Below are 17,541 nucleotides of genomic sequence, written 5' to 3' on the forward strand. Positions count from 1 at the left end.
GTTGGCAATTGTCAAAAATGTACATTGACAAAAATACCAAAATGCCTGCATTTGTGCAGATTTTACAGTTGCTGTCAGAGCCGCTTTTATTTTTCTACAAAATTAGTGGAAACCTTAAAACGTTTACTTATTTAATAACAATAACACACATTGTACAGCGCTGCAGAATGCGATGGTGCTGTATTTATCCAAAATAACACATTGTACATCGCAGTGGAATATGATGGTGCTATATTTATTAATAATAATACACATTGTGCAGCTCTTTGGAATATGATGGCACTATATGTATCAATAATAATAACACATTGTACATTGCTGTGGAATATGATGGTGCTATGTATTCTGGCAAATGCATTCATGGTAAAGTGTTAACATTCTAGATAAATGATGCGGCCAGCTATATTAAAATAACATTAGGAGATGGAGTGGTGTGATTGGCACCGTTCATGCGCTCCACATTATATGTGAGAAGGCATCATAGGAAATCACCCTGTGTGTGAATGTGCCACAATGCAGCTCTCATTCATTGTCTCGATCTGATACAAATGCAGATCGGGGCATTCACTGCTCAGCTTGTATGTTTGGTTGCACTTGACCAGTAAAGTGATTGTTCTCTGACTTGAATGACTTCTTCAAAACATTTTATTCCGGCCACTTGCCACCAAGTGATTTATGTTCGCCAGCACTCCAAATGGGTAATAAGCCCAATACATTGACTGGAACTCAGAGCAGTTACTGTTCCTTCCATAGTCGGCAATGCAAATATCCCATTAGACAAATATTTTTACAGAATCTTTAGTCTTTTATGTCAGACATGGATTAGAAATGCTGTTTTTTATCTTAGTTATAGCTCAGCCAAGACCTAACACCCCCCACAAAACAATAAAATTAGCAAGAATTTGGTGATTAAAGTATTGCATTTTAATTGTACACTAGTCAGACACAGTTTAAAGTGATTATTGGCATAATTTGGGCAGTCTCGAAGGACCGAATGGGTCTAATCTGCCACCAGGTTCTCGGTTTCTAACTTACCTACCAACTTTTTGTGGTGAGAGCTGATGGATCCAGTGGCTGTGAGTAAAAAAAGGCTGTAAATGAACGTTGCAGGTTTTAAGTAACGTGGATACAAACAGCGCAGAGCATGACGATGTCAGAATCACCAACCATAGTCGGATTTATGAAACATAATCCATCTGTTCATTGCCGGAAGGAGATCGGCATACTTCGTTGGCAAAACAATAGGGTGAAGGTGAAAAATGTCACGTTCTTCACCACAACTTCCGATCTCTCATTTACCGGTGTTATTCCAGAAAAATACAATAAACAAACGGTTCCATTACTGCTTCATTTGAACTATCTTTTTGTAAGATGCCCGACACACTGTGCTCTCTAAGCTAATGCTAAGTGCTTTTGGAATTATTACCAGGATGGAGCATATCTAACGTTTTGCATTAGAGCGCAGCCAATGCCTCGGAGGACAACCTTCTTTCAGGCTGAAGGAATTGCCCCACGATGCATGCCAGTGACAACTCTTCCATTGGCCACCATGCAAAATCCAGGGGCTGCTTCCAAAATGAGTTATCAGTCTGGGCCGTGCCGTTTGTGTGGAGACGATTCATCTAAATGTATACAGTAATTTACTGCGTGATGAATCATAGCCTCGGACTAACACAGCGTGAAATGACATTGTTTCATGCAGCAGTGCCATGCGCTGGATATTCCTCTCAGTCTCTCACTTCTATCAACGGATATTCCACGGGTGTGAATGGGGTGTGGTCAGCTGTGTGATGTCAGCAGGTGAATGGGGTGTGGTCAGCTATGTGATGTCAGCAGGTGAATTGGGTGTGGTCAGCTATGTGATATCATCGGGAGTATATCAAACCGCTAAGATTTCTACACTAGTCCCTTCCTAAGGCGTAGGATTAAAACACCTGTAACTACTACCTGTAAATAAAGTGTAGAAATAAATAAAAACCTGTTGTACTTATATTTATATTTTAAATATCAAGCAAGACAGATTTACCAAAACTATTTGTATGCTTTGCAGTTTCTGGTCATGTATAAGACACGTGGTCAGCATCAGGGACATTTTCTTTGCTAGCCATGTATGGCATATATGATTGGCATTGAAAGGGTTAAATACCTAAAGATATTCAAGGAAGTATAAGAGGGAAAAATGTCAGCACGGAGGGTCACCGTCTAAAACTAGAGGTTCAGAGGATTAGATATAATATAAGAAGTTTGTGTTCACAGCGATGGTGGTAGATAAGTACAGTGGCCTTCCAGCAGAAGTGGTAGAAGTCCGTGCAGTAAGGAAATGCACGGGATAGGCATGTGGCTATCCTAAGTACAATGCAGAACCAAGGGCCGAGGATGTTTCGATGCTTGTTGTTTCCTAAATGTGTATTTATTTACACAATTTAATGTATAAGCACATTTGGTGCGGTTTCTACGAATATTATTGCGACTTTTAGGTCCTAGAGAAGGACACGGGTGGGAGCCACCATTCAGAAGATCTGAACCATTTCTAGTGCGTTAAAAAAGTGCATTATTTTTGAATGTACAGAGTGGGGGGGGGTGTTTGCTTCGTTTCCTTGTTAGGCGGCTTCAAGACATTTTAAATGTCATTGAGCAGCATTTGTTACAATAAGGCCAAGTCTTAGAGGAGAAATAATGAAGTCCCTTAAGGTTCTCTTTGATTTGAAAAAGTAGGGTGTTGCATACATTACTCTAATGACTCATTCCATTAATTACCGAGATACATTAATCCCGCATTAACACTTTGCATCCCAGCTGCTATAACGCGTTTCTCACATGATGCGTAATACTTTTGCAGAAATAGCCGACTCTTAAGCTGGTGAAATGCGCGTCGGGCTGGGAGTCTGCCGAGTAGCTTCGTCGATTTGCAAAGGGGAGAACATGATTTAAAAAGGACGCTCGGCCATCTTACACATTAACCCTTTACGGGCGTCACAGTGGGTTTGACTTGTGTAGCATAGAGTGTGTTTAGAAATGTATAAAGCGCAGAAGGCTTAGGCCAGTAAAATCATGCCGTTCACATTTTAAACCAGGGTCAGCAGAACACTGCAGTTATTTTGCGCTGAGTCTCGCTGCGTTCGCTCTGGGAAATCGGTATAATTGCTTGAAAAGCAATGTGATGAGGCGGTTGCGTAACACAATGGATTACAGGTTACCTGGGATTACTCCCAGGTAACATGCGCAGAACGAGGCACAAATGTCAGAGCGCGGGCCGGGGGCTGCCAGGGATGTGTGATTTCTTACAGAGAGTTTGGAATTCTCTAATTATACAAAACTACTTTATCCATCGGCACATGACTTTTTTTCTCTCTTTTCTTTCTCATGTCTCTCCCATTCTTTCCTTCTTTTCTTTCTGTCTCTCTCTTTCTCTCATTCCTTCTATCCAATAGCCACTACCCCCACACACAACACTGTCCATCATCCCTTCTCTCCCTACTCACCACATACAAGTCTTCCCTCCCTGCACACATCTGCAAATCTCTCTCTCCATTGTGCCAATTTCACTGTCCATCTTTTACCCTCTCTCACAAGACCCCACACACAACACTGTCCACTATACCCCACCCCACACACAACACTGTCCACAAGACCCCACACACAACACTGTCCAGCAACCCCTCCCTCTCTTCAGGACACATCTGCCAAGTCCTCCTTCCCTGCACACAACTCTTAGGCAGGTCTGCCCTCCCTCCTTGTACACCATATGATAGGCAGGTCCTCCAGAATCCCACACAAAGGTGTACAGCAAAGGTCCAAACATAGTGCTCCTCACTATCAAGACACAGATTTTAGAAGGACAAATGCAAGGCCCATCAGCAGGATCCAGTTCGCTTTTGGCACCTGTATCACCAGGGCTAAGCAGGCGTAGGCTCAGGTCCACCCTGGCTGCCCAGCCATCGTGCAAGCAGAACGAATACTTTAATTGCGCTCCCCTGCTAGATGCACCAGCCCTAGTGCAGATGTGGGTATTCACTTCTAACATTGACATATCTAGACACTTTGAAATATTGCATATAATATTAATTTAGGATGCTGGGAGGTTGTATATGGCATTATGTACACTAAAACAAGTTTTGCCTAAAACATGGGGCGTCGTTTATCCTAAATATATGCAAATTATCCTTCCTAATCTTCTGCACTCCGGTCGGTGCTTCAAGATAGGAGCTTCTAGGTGTTACTGCGGTCTATACTTACAAGCAGATAAATATATGATATATGCATATTAATCACTACTATACAGTCCATGTGTATCGAGAAAACATGAACCAACCTATATTATAAATAATAAAATAGATAAACTATTTTCTGTTATGTGTAATTTATAACATTTTATGGTTATGAGGTTTGCTGCAGTGCAGACGTTTATGGAAAATATCATTGTGGGTCTTGGTTTTTTTAAGTGGTCTCCACTGGTTTTTTCCCTAGACTAACACACACAGGTAGCAATTATTCTGTATTGGCCACATCACCCATGCCCATTACTGCAGCCGTAAACCTGAAACGCACCTTATACAATATGGATGAACCAGAATCTGTGTGTATACTATAGTATATGCGTATGATTGACAGCTAGGACAACGGATTATTTATTTCCCCAGTGGCTTTGAAAATAATCTCTACAGTCCAGAACATCATCAGGACTTTAAAAGACGCACATGATATCACTCATTGGATGCCAAGACAATATTATGTAATAACGCCATTAATCTGACACAGTCCTGCTCATTTCAGTTGAGTTTAATGAGGACATTGAGGCAAATTACATGTATATTAAAGCGCGCATGTAATATTATATGTAAACTGTGTAGATTTGGAAAACTATAGCTAATGCAGTCAGATCCGCCTGTAATTCCTCTGGTTCATCTGCCTCCACCAATATCTAATCACATGACTCTTCACAAAGCACAGGTTCAGAATCGTGTTTTTGTTCATGCGATGTACAAGCAATGTGTGTGTTGTTACGAAGGGCGTTCGTTTGTTTAGTGGCGTAAAGCCCTCTCATTGTGTTAAATGCACGTTGTGTCCCTTATTGATGGACTCCGCTCTATTGCACTGCATACGAATGAGTGCAGACATTTTTCTGTCTTTAACTCCGCCCACAGAGGCCTTTAATAAAAGCGGGGAGCATACCACTGTATGCTTCTTGCACATGCTCAGTAGAGCTCACATTCTAATCAACAGCAACTAAGCTGCCATTGAAATAAATCAGTGACGTAATACTGCATTCTCAAAGTGGTTGAAGGTTAACAAAAACAGTAATATTTAAATGCAAAGTAAACCAGCTTAGTTAAATAATATTTACTGCTCTTTTATTCCCCAAATTGTGTGAGCTGGACACTATGGATGAAAATATTCCCGGTTGGGGTACATGGTGACATATGACACTGCAGAAGAATGACCGGGCATGATGGATTGCTGTATGATCACACATCCCAAAGCGATGTACCCTGCTCTACAACGCCTAATAAATGGAGCCGCGTGATACAGCATCGCGGTGATTTATAAACGGTCGCTGTGATCTGTGATCGCGCAAGACGCCGAAAGGAAGTCTAAGGGGAACAGGGTATTGGTCCAGAAAGAAAAATGTCAGCGCCGCTAGCTTAAAATAACGCCAAACCCAAATTAATACAGGTTGTCCGTCTTGCGAGATTTATTCCCGTTGGTAGAATCTGCGTGAAAGCGCTATAGATCTGCCACATATCGTTACAGATGTGTCAGACTGGCACCTGCGATCCAGATACATTTTATGGGCAGATTTTAAATGAAATTGCTACATCGCTTTGTTTAATTGGGCTATTTCATACAGTCACTTCCAAGGTCTCATTTCTGGGCATGTTTCGCATTTGTGGCTTGTTTCTATTTCATTTTTTTTTTCTTTTCTGAGTGGTTTGGGGATTTTTTCCAAGCGAATGGAAAATAAAGTATTAAGGAAGGGCTTTACGCTTGCAACTTGATCTGCCACTTCATTTTTTTTTCTTTTGTCACCTCATTTATCTTGAGTGTACTGCTGAGATTTCTACTCTTGATGGTGATGGATACACTATAAAGAAAGTCCTTCAAGCACAGTTATCTGTTCAGTTAAAGAATCTCAGGGCCTTTATTCTGCATATATTTAAATGGTAATAGCGAGTACACGGGAATAATAGGCAATGTATATCCCGAATGACCTCGTTTCACATAGGATCTTGCTGCATGAAAATCTACGGCATCGCACTTTAGATAACCGTAGAAGATGGCATAAATATCACTTTTTTACAGGAAAAAAAAAGGTCCATCAGGGACAAACAATTATTATTCATTTTTACTAATCTCTTTATCCAACATTTTAGTTTTTAATATTATGAGTGATCGGTAATGGTTGGATCATTGATCTATGGTTCTTTTGTTGCTGCTGCACAACCTAGACATTTTTTAGCAGCTTTTAAAGGATCATGGATGTAGATCTTGGGGTATAGAGGAAAAAGACAATTATTTTCAACCTGCACAGAAGCAATAATGGGAATTCAGATATCAGGTATATATTTAATTTTGCCCCAATATTGATAGAACGTAGCAGCTACACCCAAATATGTGCTTGTGCCCCCCTGCTTTAAGGAGAGCTGTAGATCTTGCTTGTGGTGGGCAGCAGAGCTAATTCGGACAGCAAACATAATAAAGATTTATGGTAGAAATGCAGTATAAATCAATGAAGCTGGCTGGGGGTTTCTTTTGGGATTTGCCTCTGTTCACTATGTAAAGTTAACCCCCGGCTTGTTTGTACTAGGCAAGTTAGTCGGGTGAATATAAGATATGTTGACGTTTTTTATTAAGGAGGAAAGACGTACCCATTACTCCTTCTTGACCTCTTTAGAGTCGAGCATGTTTTGTAGAGCTGTGTCCTCCCGCCAAATTATCCAAGCAAATAGGATGTAGGATCAGAAAAGAGGCATATAGGGATCAGGCTCCAAAGGTGGGCTTCTCCTTCTAAAGGTGGGCTTGGTGTGCTATATTTTAGGCTTAATAAATAATACGTGTTTTTCCCCCCATCATCCTTATTTCCCCTTTAATGTCTCACAAATAAATAATGCTTATTAAAGTATTTTGTGAGAACTGTACTATGTATTCTTTACCAGTAGGAATAATAAAAAGAAAACATCTTCAGGAGAAGTTGCAGCCCCAGAGGTGCAGTGCACCGCACTCCTCCTTGGTCTGAGTTTCTGTCCTCTTTTGGGTGCTTGAATCAGCCGACCAGGTGGCAGGAAAGCGGTGCCACATAAATGAATAGAAGCCCGTTGTGTGCATACACAAGGGGTCCTTGGTAGACCCCCTGAAAATAGCATATATTTTACAAAAGTGTTAGATCCAGGGCTTTAAAACAGGAACCAGGAAACCTGGGGGCACTAAGCGTTTAAGAACAAATGATGGCTGAAGTGCTAACAACGTTCTAAGCGAAACGGTGGAGGAGAACGAGGTAATTTCCTCCACAAAGCTTTTTTCCTGACACTGCAGCATTTGGCCATCGGAAGCTGAGTTTCCTCGGGTTCGATGTCGTATATATAGATACAGTACTGTATTAGTCTAAATATTTGGGTGAAATAAAGCTTTAGCTTGTCATGGAAGCATTGTAAATGGTGTCTTGGCACGTCTCCCCTACACAGGGGATTCTCCCGCTAGATGCCAAGAATCATGCAGTTCTTTAAAAAATGCAAAGCTCTGCAGGGTAAGCAGCTGAATTATAGGATTTTTTTCTCCACCGATGAACATTTGAAATTGTAGAAAAAAAAACATGGTGACACCGATCATGTTTCTTAGAATTTCAAAAAATCTTTGTGCATTTAATTGACCTACATATCTCTTATTATTCCAGGATAGTCATCAAAGTTGGCTTCTATTTCTCAAACAACTGTTGTTTTAATTATTAATGTGTTTAGCAACATCAACATATTAGAAGGGGCTGGAGAACACATAAAACTCTTATCACGGTGTCTTCTGCCCTATTCAGACAAACAACATTCCTCCCAAGTGTCCAATTTAAGGAGGGACAACTCCCCTTTGGGTCCTTAATACCTCTGCCCGGTCGTCCTCTCTGGTGTCCCTCTTTTCTGGGAGCGCAGAATCCTTTGAGGGTATCATAGTGTGCTACAATCCTAAAAGTCCCAATAATGTGCAGAGAAGCAGCAGAAAGAGTTAATAAATTAATGCACATCTCCTATAGCCCAAGTGTCCTAGTTTTCATGATAGGAACGTAGTCTCAGACTAGCGAGGGTCAAAGCCAAGGTCACCGTAGCCAGAGACTGGAGAAGGTCAGGGAGCAATGGGTGCAGGGACTAAGAATAAAGCCCGAGGGAGCAGGCTCCAAGATGCTGAGCTGCAATACTGGGTAGAGCACAACAACTGAGCAAATGTGAAAAGGATGCCAGGAATTAATAAAGCTAATTGCGCGTCCCTTCAAGGGATAACTAACTTCACGTACACACATACCTAGTATCGGATCAGGAGGAGGCAGCTGGCCAGCAGAAGACCCCTTCAGCCCCTTGATCTTAATTCCCATGTAGGAGCTACCCCGGGGGAACCGATGCCTGCCGCCATGGAACCTGATGCTCTGTGGAAGATTAACACCTGCTTGTGTCCCATCTGTACATGATTTGAACCCCTACCAGGGATTGGTTTATTTGTGTAAAGTTGAGGCTACCGGTTAAGTATCTTACCAAACTAGGCCAAACCAGTCTCCATTATACGATCCTTCCATGCTGATCTTAAAGCCGTGCGTTCCCAGAGCAAACACAAAAATCTCTACGCACATGAACTTCCCATCAAGTACAACCCCTTCTTTAATCAATACAATGCATTGAGATTTGACTTATTACCTTATATCAAATTGGTGACATAGTTTCTCCTTAGTTCTATTAGAATACTGAGAGACATTGGTAGATCGGCAATTTGGAAACCGTCCTTGTCATTGCACCCTGACCATCAAGTCACGAAAATACGCCAGATCATCAAAGCAGAATTATTGTGGAGAGCTGCATAAGGACGTTAATTAAAGATTAAGGGATTTGTTTCTCGAGAGAAGGGGTTGCCATATTTGACGGAAAATGCTTCTCGAAAACATGGAGGAGCTGTGATGATCAAACATGTCTAAATTTGTTTATGTGGTTTTTCATAAATGGGACTTTTAGAAGGTTAGGCATGGTGCATTAGCTGTGTTTGCGTGAAGTTGGTGGACTGTTGGCTAGGTGTCAGAGTAGGCGAATTAAAGTAATTCATTTGTGAAACCTAGTGGACTTCACAAATATTGGTTAGGACTGATCTTTGTCAATACTAAATGCATGCAAGCAAACTAAATACTAATCAAATGTAGCGCTCGTTTGTACATGGAACACTGAGAATCCATTAGGACTGCATCATTTCCACTCGCTGGCCCCGGCTGGTGTAATGATATCGCCATACCTTATGTTTGACTGTGAGACTTACACGGCAGAGCTGGCCTGCAGTCTGTACACGATGAGCTGTTATAATCCAATATTCTCAACCCAGCTTTAAGGGAAGCCTTGCCAAGGTTACATGTGAAGGGATCACCTGTGTTTAAGAATGGAACATGTTTGAGTCAGCAGTAGGAAAACCATGTAGTAGAAGTCAGAGGTGGTTCTAGAACACATGGAATCTGTGCATTCACCATGGATTGGCGTATAAGCCCCATTCTCACGGTCATACCTAGTGATGTAGTTTAAGTTTAAATTATGTTTGAAATAAAAGTACAACTTATTCCTTAAATAATAAACTAAATTTGTTTTTTAAAACTTTATTTATTTTTTTGTTACAAATGGAACAAGATCGGTATATGTTAAGAAAATTTCAACTATACATTAGAACGGGATGATACTGAGAGGAGGAAAAAGAAAACCCAATTCACTGGGCAGAATCTAGGTGGACATTACACTGTGATGAGGAGAACGTTATTCCACACTCCATATGTTTTTCAATTTTTCCAGAAAAAATGGCTTTGGGAACCCAAAAAACACTGGATTTTTTTTTAAATTTTTCATTTTTTCCAGCCTTTGCCATGTAGTAATACCATCAAAATTTCTAATACGTGTGCAGCCAATGGGGGTTTAAACAGTTAAAAAAAAAAAATATCAAAAATCTCTTCCGTTAGCTGACCGTACTGTATTTTCTGCTGCTTTTTTTTTTAGTAACGAGTGCTAAATTTTTATTGAATGTTCTGTACGAGCGTTGCATTTGCAATCAATGAAAGTTCCAATAACACAAAATACCAAACATATCCCTTTTGAGTTAAATGGAATTTACTAAAACTGTTCTTTTGTTATTAATGATCCAATTACTAATTTACACAGGTTTTTATTGAGGTGTCAAAGTGATGGAAAGTCCTATGGCTGTGAACTTTTCCTTTCGCCGCCCAAGCTTCCTGATTCAGCATGTGGACTGTACTTTTCTAGGTGAATTCTGCTATGATGGGGGATTAATGATCCTAAGAGTCTACTTTCTGGCATTTACTCGTAACCGGAATTATTTAGGGAAAGATGAGGGTTTTTATTTTTTGACCATATAGCTCATAAAGCTGATTTGGGAAAGGTTGACATTATTGAAGCCCAATTACAGAGGAGTTGCTGATCATATTTTACTTCCCGTGGACCATTCGATGATTTCTTTTAACATTCCGTTCTTGGTGAACCTGATCTAAGTACAGGGTGTGCTGTACAGTACCAAGTGACTTCTATTATACGATTGTATAAAGCCAGGTCTAATAATAAGTCCCTTTCTTGCTAAGGTCGGATTGCGTAATGCTGGCGTGATAAACTAATTCAGATGTATGACTGCGGGGGAGCCAGGAAAGCTCCGGTCGCACATGTACACGGGGGTCTCATTATACCCGCCTCGCCGAGCCAGCTAGAGCTGACTGGTGGTAAGCGTGTCACGTGTCACATATCTCCTGCATGGCAAGTAACATGGAGGTGGAGAGAGGTGCAAATGCATATGGCGGATTTTGAAGAATCTCTCATGCATTTGCAAGGGGGCGCCATGTAAAGTCAGTTGGCATATGGTTCAAGTGCATATGATGGGTGAATTGTCCCTTTAAGTTAAATAAAGTGTATTGCCTCTTTTAAAAAAGACCCTTCTAAAAGATGCATTCTGGAAGGTCCCACAGAGTGGAGACAAACCACTTTTTTTAACCCCTTAAGAAGTTTTGGCGTGGGGCTCAGAGTGCACAGGCGGCTGCTGGCCCGGGGTCTTTACTTACCACCATAGTCACGGCACACGTATATTTTGCTGGACCATATCTTTCCATGACGTAACATTTTGTGATATGTTTATTCAATAAAAGGGTCCTTCTCTCATTCTACATGTAGGATAAAGTAGGATATTACAAGAAGTAAAGGTTGACCGTGAACACTGAAGACCATCACCGAAGGCCACGGGGCAGAGATCATGTATAGAATAGTAGGCTCTTTCTTAGTGGGGCATTCTTTCTAAAGCAAAGTACCCCCTTTATGGAAAGAAGGCAGTCTGCCCTTTGTCAATGTTCTAATGATCATGTTTTACCTTTTATAATTCGCTGTTTGAAACCTCTTTAAACATAGTGATCCTAACAAGTCTAGAATAAACTATTTTTATTTTCAACCTGTAATAAATCTTAATTTTGGCTCTGAAGAAATGTAAAATGTTATCTACTTTAGCAATGTTGACTGAATGAGGTCAACTCCAGTGAACAGAGAATGATCAGCTCCAAGCTCCAGCCGAGCAAAATACCTTTCGTGTTAGCAGCGCGATTCTGCAAATCCCCCACCCAAGTGAAATAAATGTTTCTGCCAATTAGAGATTTTATTTATATTGCAGATATAGAACTTAGAGGCTGGTGAAAAAATCCACAGTGTAAAAGGGTAAGATATTCCATTCTGTTGGTGGATTCATTAGATACAATGCAATGCTTTGTTAGCACTATGTATGTCAAACCAAAAGAATATAATGGCCCCCATTATTGGGGTGCTCTAAGGCTGGTGAGGTGGGTGGTCCGTGTACAGGTTCACCTACTGGGAGACGCACATGAAATCCCACACCCGGGCACCAGGAACCCTAGTCCCCCCTCTGAACCCCCACCTGCTATTTCATGCGTTAATCAAATCATCTTAAGAGCCGGACAAATCCGTGTGGAATTCTGGTAAAGTTTGGATGGAGGGTGGGGAGTAAAGGGACATTTTTGAATGATGTTTTAATATGTGGGATTGGCTTTACCAAAACGTTGTACGTCATTGATAACTATTTTTGTAATTAGATAAAGCATTTAGAAGCGGGACAATATATATTTTCGAAAAAGGACATTAGGAAAAGGGCATTTGTTGGATGGACTGTCCTATAGAAGAACACTTGGATATGCAGTGCCATATTTAACGCAGGGCAAGCTCCAGGATTACTTTGGAAGCTCATAGAAGCTGCCCCTTAGGACCTCATCAATAGCCACCCTGGGAGGTTTAGGTACTGCACTGGCAAGCTGGCACCTAGCATTGTGCTCAGTGACTTCTACCCTCCTGATGCCGGTGTGCTGCATGAAGGAGAAATCCGTGATGGTCAGAGCAGGTTACAGGTGCCCACCAAAGGAGGCCAAAGAGTGCCTCCAGATAGAAGAAAGGCATCTAGCGCCAATGTGGTTTTATAGAATGTTGATGTTAGGCACGTCAATAACATAAGAAAGAAAATGGTTTCTCCCATCTCTGTAAGTGTCCTAAATCCGCTTCAAGTTACTGTGATGAGTTAAGTTCTCTGACTATTTGTTTTCTTAGGTCTTCATTAGAGTATGGATTTTGTTTGGTTACGAAGTTCGTTAGGCAGCTCAGCGTTAGTAGAAGAAAGTAGTTACTTTTGTCTTGATTTCTGTGTGTTCTCTTTATTCTGGGAATATGAGCCACGTATTCCAATGACAGACGTAATGTACGCTTTTACTAGGTACTAGCAGCTATATATTTTTCCCTAGAGAAAGTTTATCACTCATCTGCTGACTCAGCAGAAATATAACAATAAAATAGCAAAAAATATTCACCTGCTCATGTATACCACATAGGAAATTACAGTATAAAGGGGCATGTGATTCCTCCCATATAATAATCACAGTAGGATAACATCATCAGTCTAGCAAACCCACATTTCCCAACATTATTTTCAGTGCCAATGTAGGGCTTGTAAGTGTCAGACCCTTGATTTGCAACTTGCTGTTGATGTATTTCATGCGGTTGGACTGTGAACATCGGCCCATTCTGGCTCAGGCCATGTCCTTTTTCTGCCCATTAAATGCGCCATGATCACGAAGATGTTGGCATGGTCCAGCCAGGCGAAGACGCTTTTGGTTGCCATGTTTCTGGAAAGTGGCACGCAGTAGCTATGCTGGTCCTGGCTGTATTCCCAGTGGACATCCATAAAATGAAAAGATATTGGAAAACCGATCACATAAAAAAGTCTGCCTTTTTGAAACAGGTTTTAATTGCCTTACGTTCTAGCGCTCAAGTAGTGACAGCGCCATTATAAATGAAATACTACGTCGAGCGAAGAAGGAAAATATACGTATCATGAATGAAAGGTGTGTGACCTATTGAATTTGCTTTTTGAGTTAGAAAGTGTTTTTTTGGCATTCTTACAGGTTATGTATTTTTCAGCATCTATTAAGACGGAAGTTGCCTTGTTTTCTTTTCTTCAATTTGTTGGCCGTTGAGGGGTAAATTGGCTGTAAGGTTCAGGTGTCAATATCAGGGGGCAGTTTCAATGTTGATACGTTAATCAGTGTGATTCTTCAATAGCTGCTTAGAATTTTTTTTTCAAAATGAATGTATTTTGCAATTCTTTTACAAATTCATCATTGATATATATACAGTGTTTATTTTTTGGAATGTAACTCTTATGAAGACCTCGGGTGGTTGAGGGACACGGTGTCGGTTGGTTGAACACGATAATATGCACGATGTTGGTTCTTTGCAGCTTTTGTTTTGGTGGCTGCTTGGCAGCCAGATATGATTATATTAAGTTAATTTGTCTCAAACCAGAAAAAAAAAAAGTTTGCAGATTTCCAGGTAACTCAAGAAGCTATGGAGACTCCGCAGACTGGAAACGATTAAACACTGACTATCTTAAATGTGTGTTCTTTCTTCTCACCTTTCCTTTACGCTCCGTCTTATCTGCCGGTCCTTCTAGGTGACATGGATTACAACTGGTTGGAGCACACGTCTTGGCACAGCAGCGAGGCGTCCCCAATGTCTTTGGTGAGACATTTGGGGCCTTAACATCCGATTTCCTTTATCATTTCACACCTTCCTTTGTTTTTAGTTACACCTATGCATGTCTTTCTTTTTTTCCCCCCTTTTTATATATATATACATATATATATATCCTTTTTTTTATCCCACACTTGTAGGGGACAGTCAAAGGGGAAAAAGAAAAACTAGTGAGCAGTCAGTTATGTCGGATTCTAACACCTTGTCTGAAAGACAAAAGAAAATGTTGTGCTATGGAGGCCACTCATTGGAAGAGGATTTGGAATGGTCTGAGCCCCAGATTAAAGACTCTGGGGTAGACACGTGTAGTAGCACCACCCTAAACGAGGAGCATAGCCATAGCGAGAAGGTACTGAAACTGTGAAAAGCCTGCGTTTGAATCTGCTCATTTGGTCTGCGTTTACTCTCTGTCACTCATTTAATTAGAACATTACCGATAAGGCAGGAGGCTTATTTGAAGATCTGGGTGTGATGGCATCGTCGATCGCCAACATTGCCAACAATCACCAGATTTTTGGCACTATTGGGCATCCGGTAGCTGCATCATGCTGCATCTGCTGTCTTTAAATGAGCTCCAAGGTGTAGACTTTTTTTAAGGTGTAGAAAAGAAAAACAAAACAAGAAAAAAAAAACAAAAACCACCTCCTCCTTGTACTGAACAATCCCGGAAATCGTCAGGCACAGAAATGTCCTTTTTTCTAATTTTATAGTATTCGGTATCTTCTTCCTTCACAAAGTTTTATATCCATGGAGGGTGCAGCTCAATTGGCAAACCTTTAGCTGTGATCCCACTTTAAGGGGTTAACGGGTAAGAAAAACAAATTTGGGTCTGTTTGCACAGAAAAGTTGTTTTTCTTTTTTCCCTTTCACTTTCATGTCATGTTTGTCCTTTTTCATTTGTTGCCATGACATTTTTTTGTGCCATTTGTCATAGTTTGCGGGTTAATGTCTTCCTTTATTTGCTTTCCGTGATGTGGGAGCCGTGTTGTCTGTCTGTCTGTCTTCTGAGTTTGCTCTGTGTAGTATCTGCATGGCGCATGGAATATGTCAAACGTTGCACTAATGAAGCAGCTGCGATTGTACAGAATTCAATATTTGATGTTATTGTATATATGGATGCCAAAAATAATTAACCCCTCAATAAACAACATTAACTCTTTGATTTGCAAGAAATCTCTGCAATAGATATTTATTTTCCCCAATATCATGAAAAATTACCCTATACTTTAAGGGTTAATATTTTCGCTGTGTAGATTTCTTATGTTTTGGAGTTCGGAATTGAGCAGTGAAAGAAAATATTAGAAAAAGCTTCTCATTCTGGCATCTACTCTGTAAAACCCACAAAAACTTTATGCCAGTCGAGTGAATCAGGGGCTGTGTGACTCCGGTCCTTTATCTTATGACGGGAATCCAAACACCTGGCTCATCTTAATTTCAGTCCAAAAACCACAGGGATGTCTACTGTTTCCAGGCTCATTCAGACCAATATCGCTAGTTAAAGAGGAACACACGCAGCGTATGGTATAGCGAGGAGAGATTACAATAACGGTGTATTTGGGGGGGGGAGGAATAGTGGTTTCTGGTTTGGATAAATAACAAAAGTCCTGGCTGACAAGTCGAAGATGAAATAATACAGATTATGTAGCGTGCGGACAGATAATAGACCATTGGCAAAGGATTTGAGAACTTCAGCACTGGACAGCTCCTGTCTGAGCCAGAGAGTAAGATTAATAAAGGTAAGAATACCCAGCGATAGTAGTTAGACAATCTTAGAATTCATAAATTACTCCCACTTATTTAGCAAAAGACAATCAGGGTTAGGTATCAAACATTGTGGAAAAGTCTTTGTCTGATGGACCGGTTATAATTTGACTATAAGACCCCAAACCCTTGGTAAATGGAGTGAAACTCGAGCGCTAACTAGGATCAGGTAAGGCAGAGTGATATTTCCTACGCTGCTCTCTATACAGCAGTGTATAGACGTTTGATCAAAGCTCTTCATTTCTGCTTCGCTCCAATAAAAAAACAGCTAATGCGAGGGTCCTTTAAAGAACACTGCGCGCTTCACAAATCTAATATATATAAATATATAAAACAGAGCATCACAACATGCAGATCCAGCTGCTGCTGTGTTTAATCGCCTAAAAGCCATATGTATGGCCACAATATTTTTTTTAATTTATACCCATAATAATCATATGTCCCTAAATGTACTGACGGCCAAAAGAACACGCCATTGCGTTGTGACACTCGGCCACAGTTAATATCATCGCTGAATATCAGATTCTCTACAGCGCAGTCTTTACACGATCCTTGCTGCTCTTTCGGTTTTTGTTTTCAAAAGAACGATGCCTCATATAATTTCTTTATATCACCGATGCAGCACCCCGTTACCTGGCAGCCGTCCAAAGATGGAGAACGCCTAATCGGCCGCATTTTGTTAAATAAGCGGCTGAAAGACGGGAGCGTTCCTCGAGATTCGGGAGCGATGCTTGGACTTAAGGTGAGTGTCAATTAGGTTTTTTCTTAACCCACTTTTCCTGCCCTCCGGATTTGTTTGACGGCCGCTAAGCAAATGACAGGAACTGCACTGAAGCCATTAATCACCAATTTCCGTGCGGTACGTGGGTCTGTCTCGCAGAAGGTACATGGCCTTGCCAATTATCCCAAATTGCAAACTCTGAATCCTTTAGCCTCATGTTCCAGTATTTTCTGCTCAGAAGTTTAAAATTGGATTTAAAATATAAGCTCTATATACGAAAGCCTCCAGGAACAACATGCCAAGAGGAATATTTATCAAAATAAATTCTCTACCATCTCTCTGGGACAGAGCTAGATTAGGACAATTCAATCGTGAATGCTCAAAACCCAAGAGGGGCGCTTTCTGTTTGTAGCTGGTGGCTGGCATTATATGCGTCGGGGCTCTTTGAATCGGGTACTTGGCCGTTGATGCTTGTCACTGGCCCAGCTCTGCCCTCGCTCTGCCCTCGCTGTACTGATCGTTGTGCTACAAAGTATTTCTAAGGTAATGAAATATAAATTGGATTGCTCTGACTTCTTATTGTCTTCTTAATGTGTTTTAGCGCCACTATATTACTGGACAAGTGGCTGGACTCGCCCCATGGGGCAAAATGTATACACCCTGCCCATAAGAGCAGGGACACTTTGGAGATACAAAGACTTGATGTATTGGTATGATGGGAGAGATGACAGGAGAGTTGGGTTTCAGCTCCTTGACTTCCCA

The 17,541-nt window shown here is 41.0% G+C and overlaps 1 protein-coding gene across 3 annotated transcripts in view; it reads left to right on the forward strand.

The window, feature by feature from the left end:
• Positions 1-17,541, forward strand: part of RIMS2 (regulating synaptic membrane exocytosis 2) — a 257,498-nt gene that overhangs the window by 126,708 nt on the left and 113,249 nt on the right. For all 3 annotated transcript variants that reach the window (XM_053467729.1, XM_053467731.1, XM_053467730.1), the window contains 2 exons: positions 14,438-14,646; positions 16,681-16,800. In XM_053467729.1, the coding sequence (XP_053323704.1) occupies positions 14,438-14,646; positions 16,681-16,800 (329 nt within the window). The remainder of the gene's footprint in view (positions 1-14,437; positions 14,647-16,680; positions 16,801-17,541) is intronic.

Source organism: Spea bombifrons, chromosome 5 (genome assembly GCF_027358695.1).
Source record: "Spea bombifrons isolate aSpeBom1 chromosome 5, aSpeBom1.2.pri, whole genome shotgun sequence".
NCBI classification, from domain to species: domain Eukaryota; kingdom Metazoa; phylum Chordata; class Amphibia; order Anura; family Pelobatidae; genus Spea; species Spea bombifrons.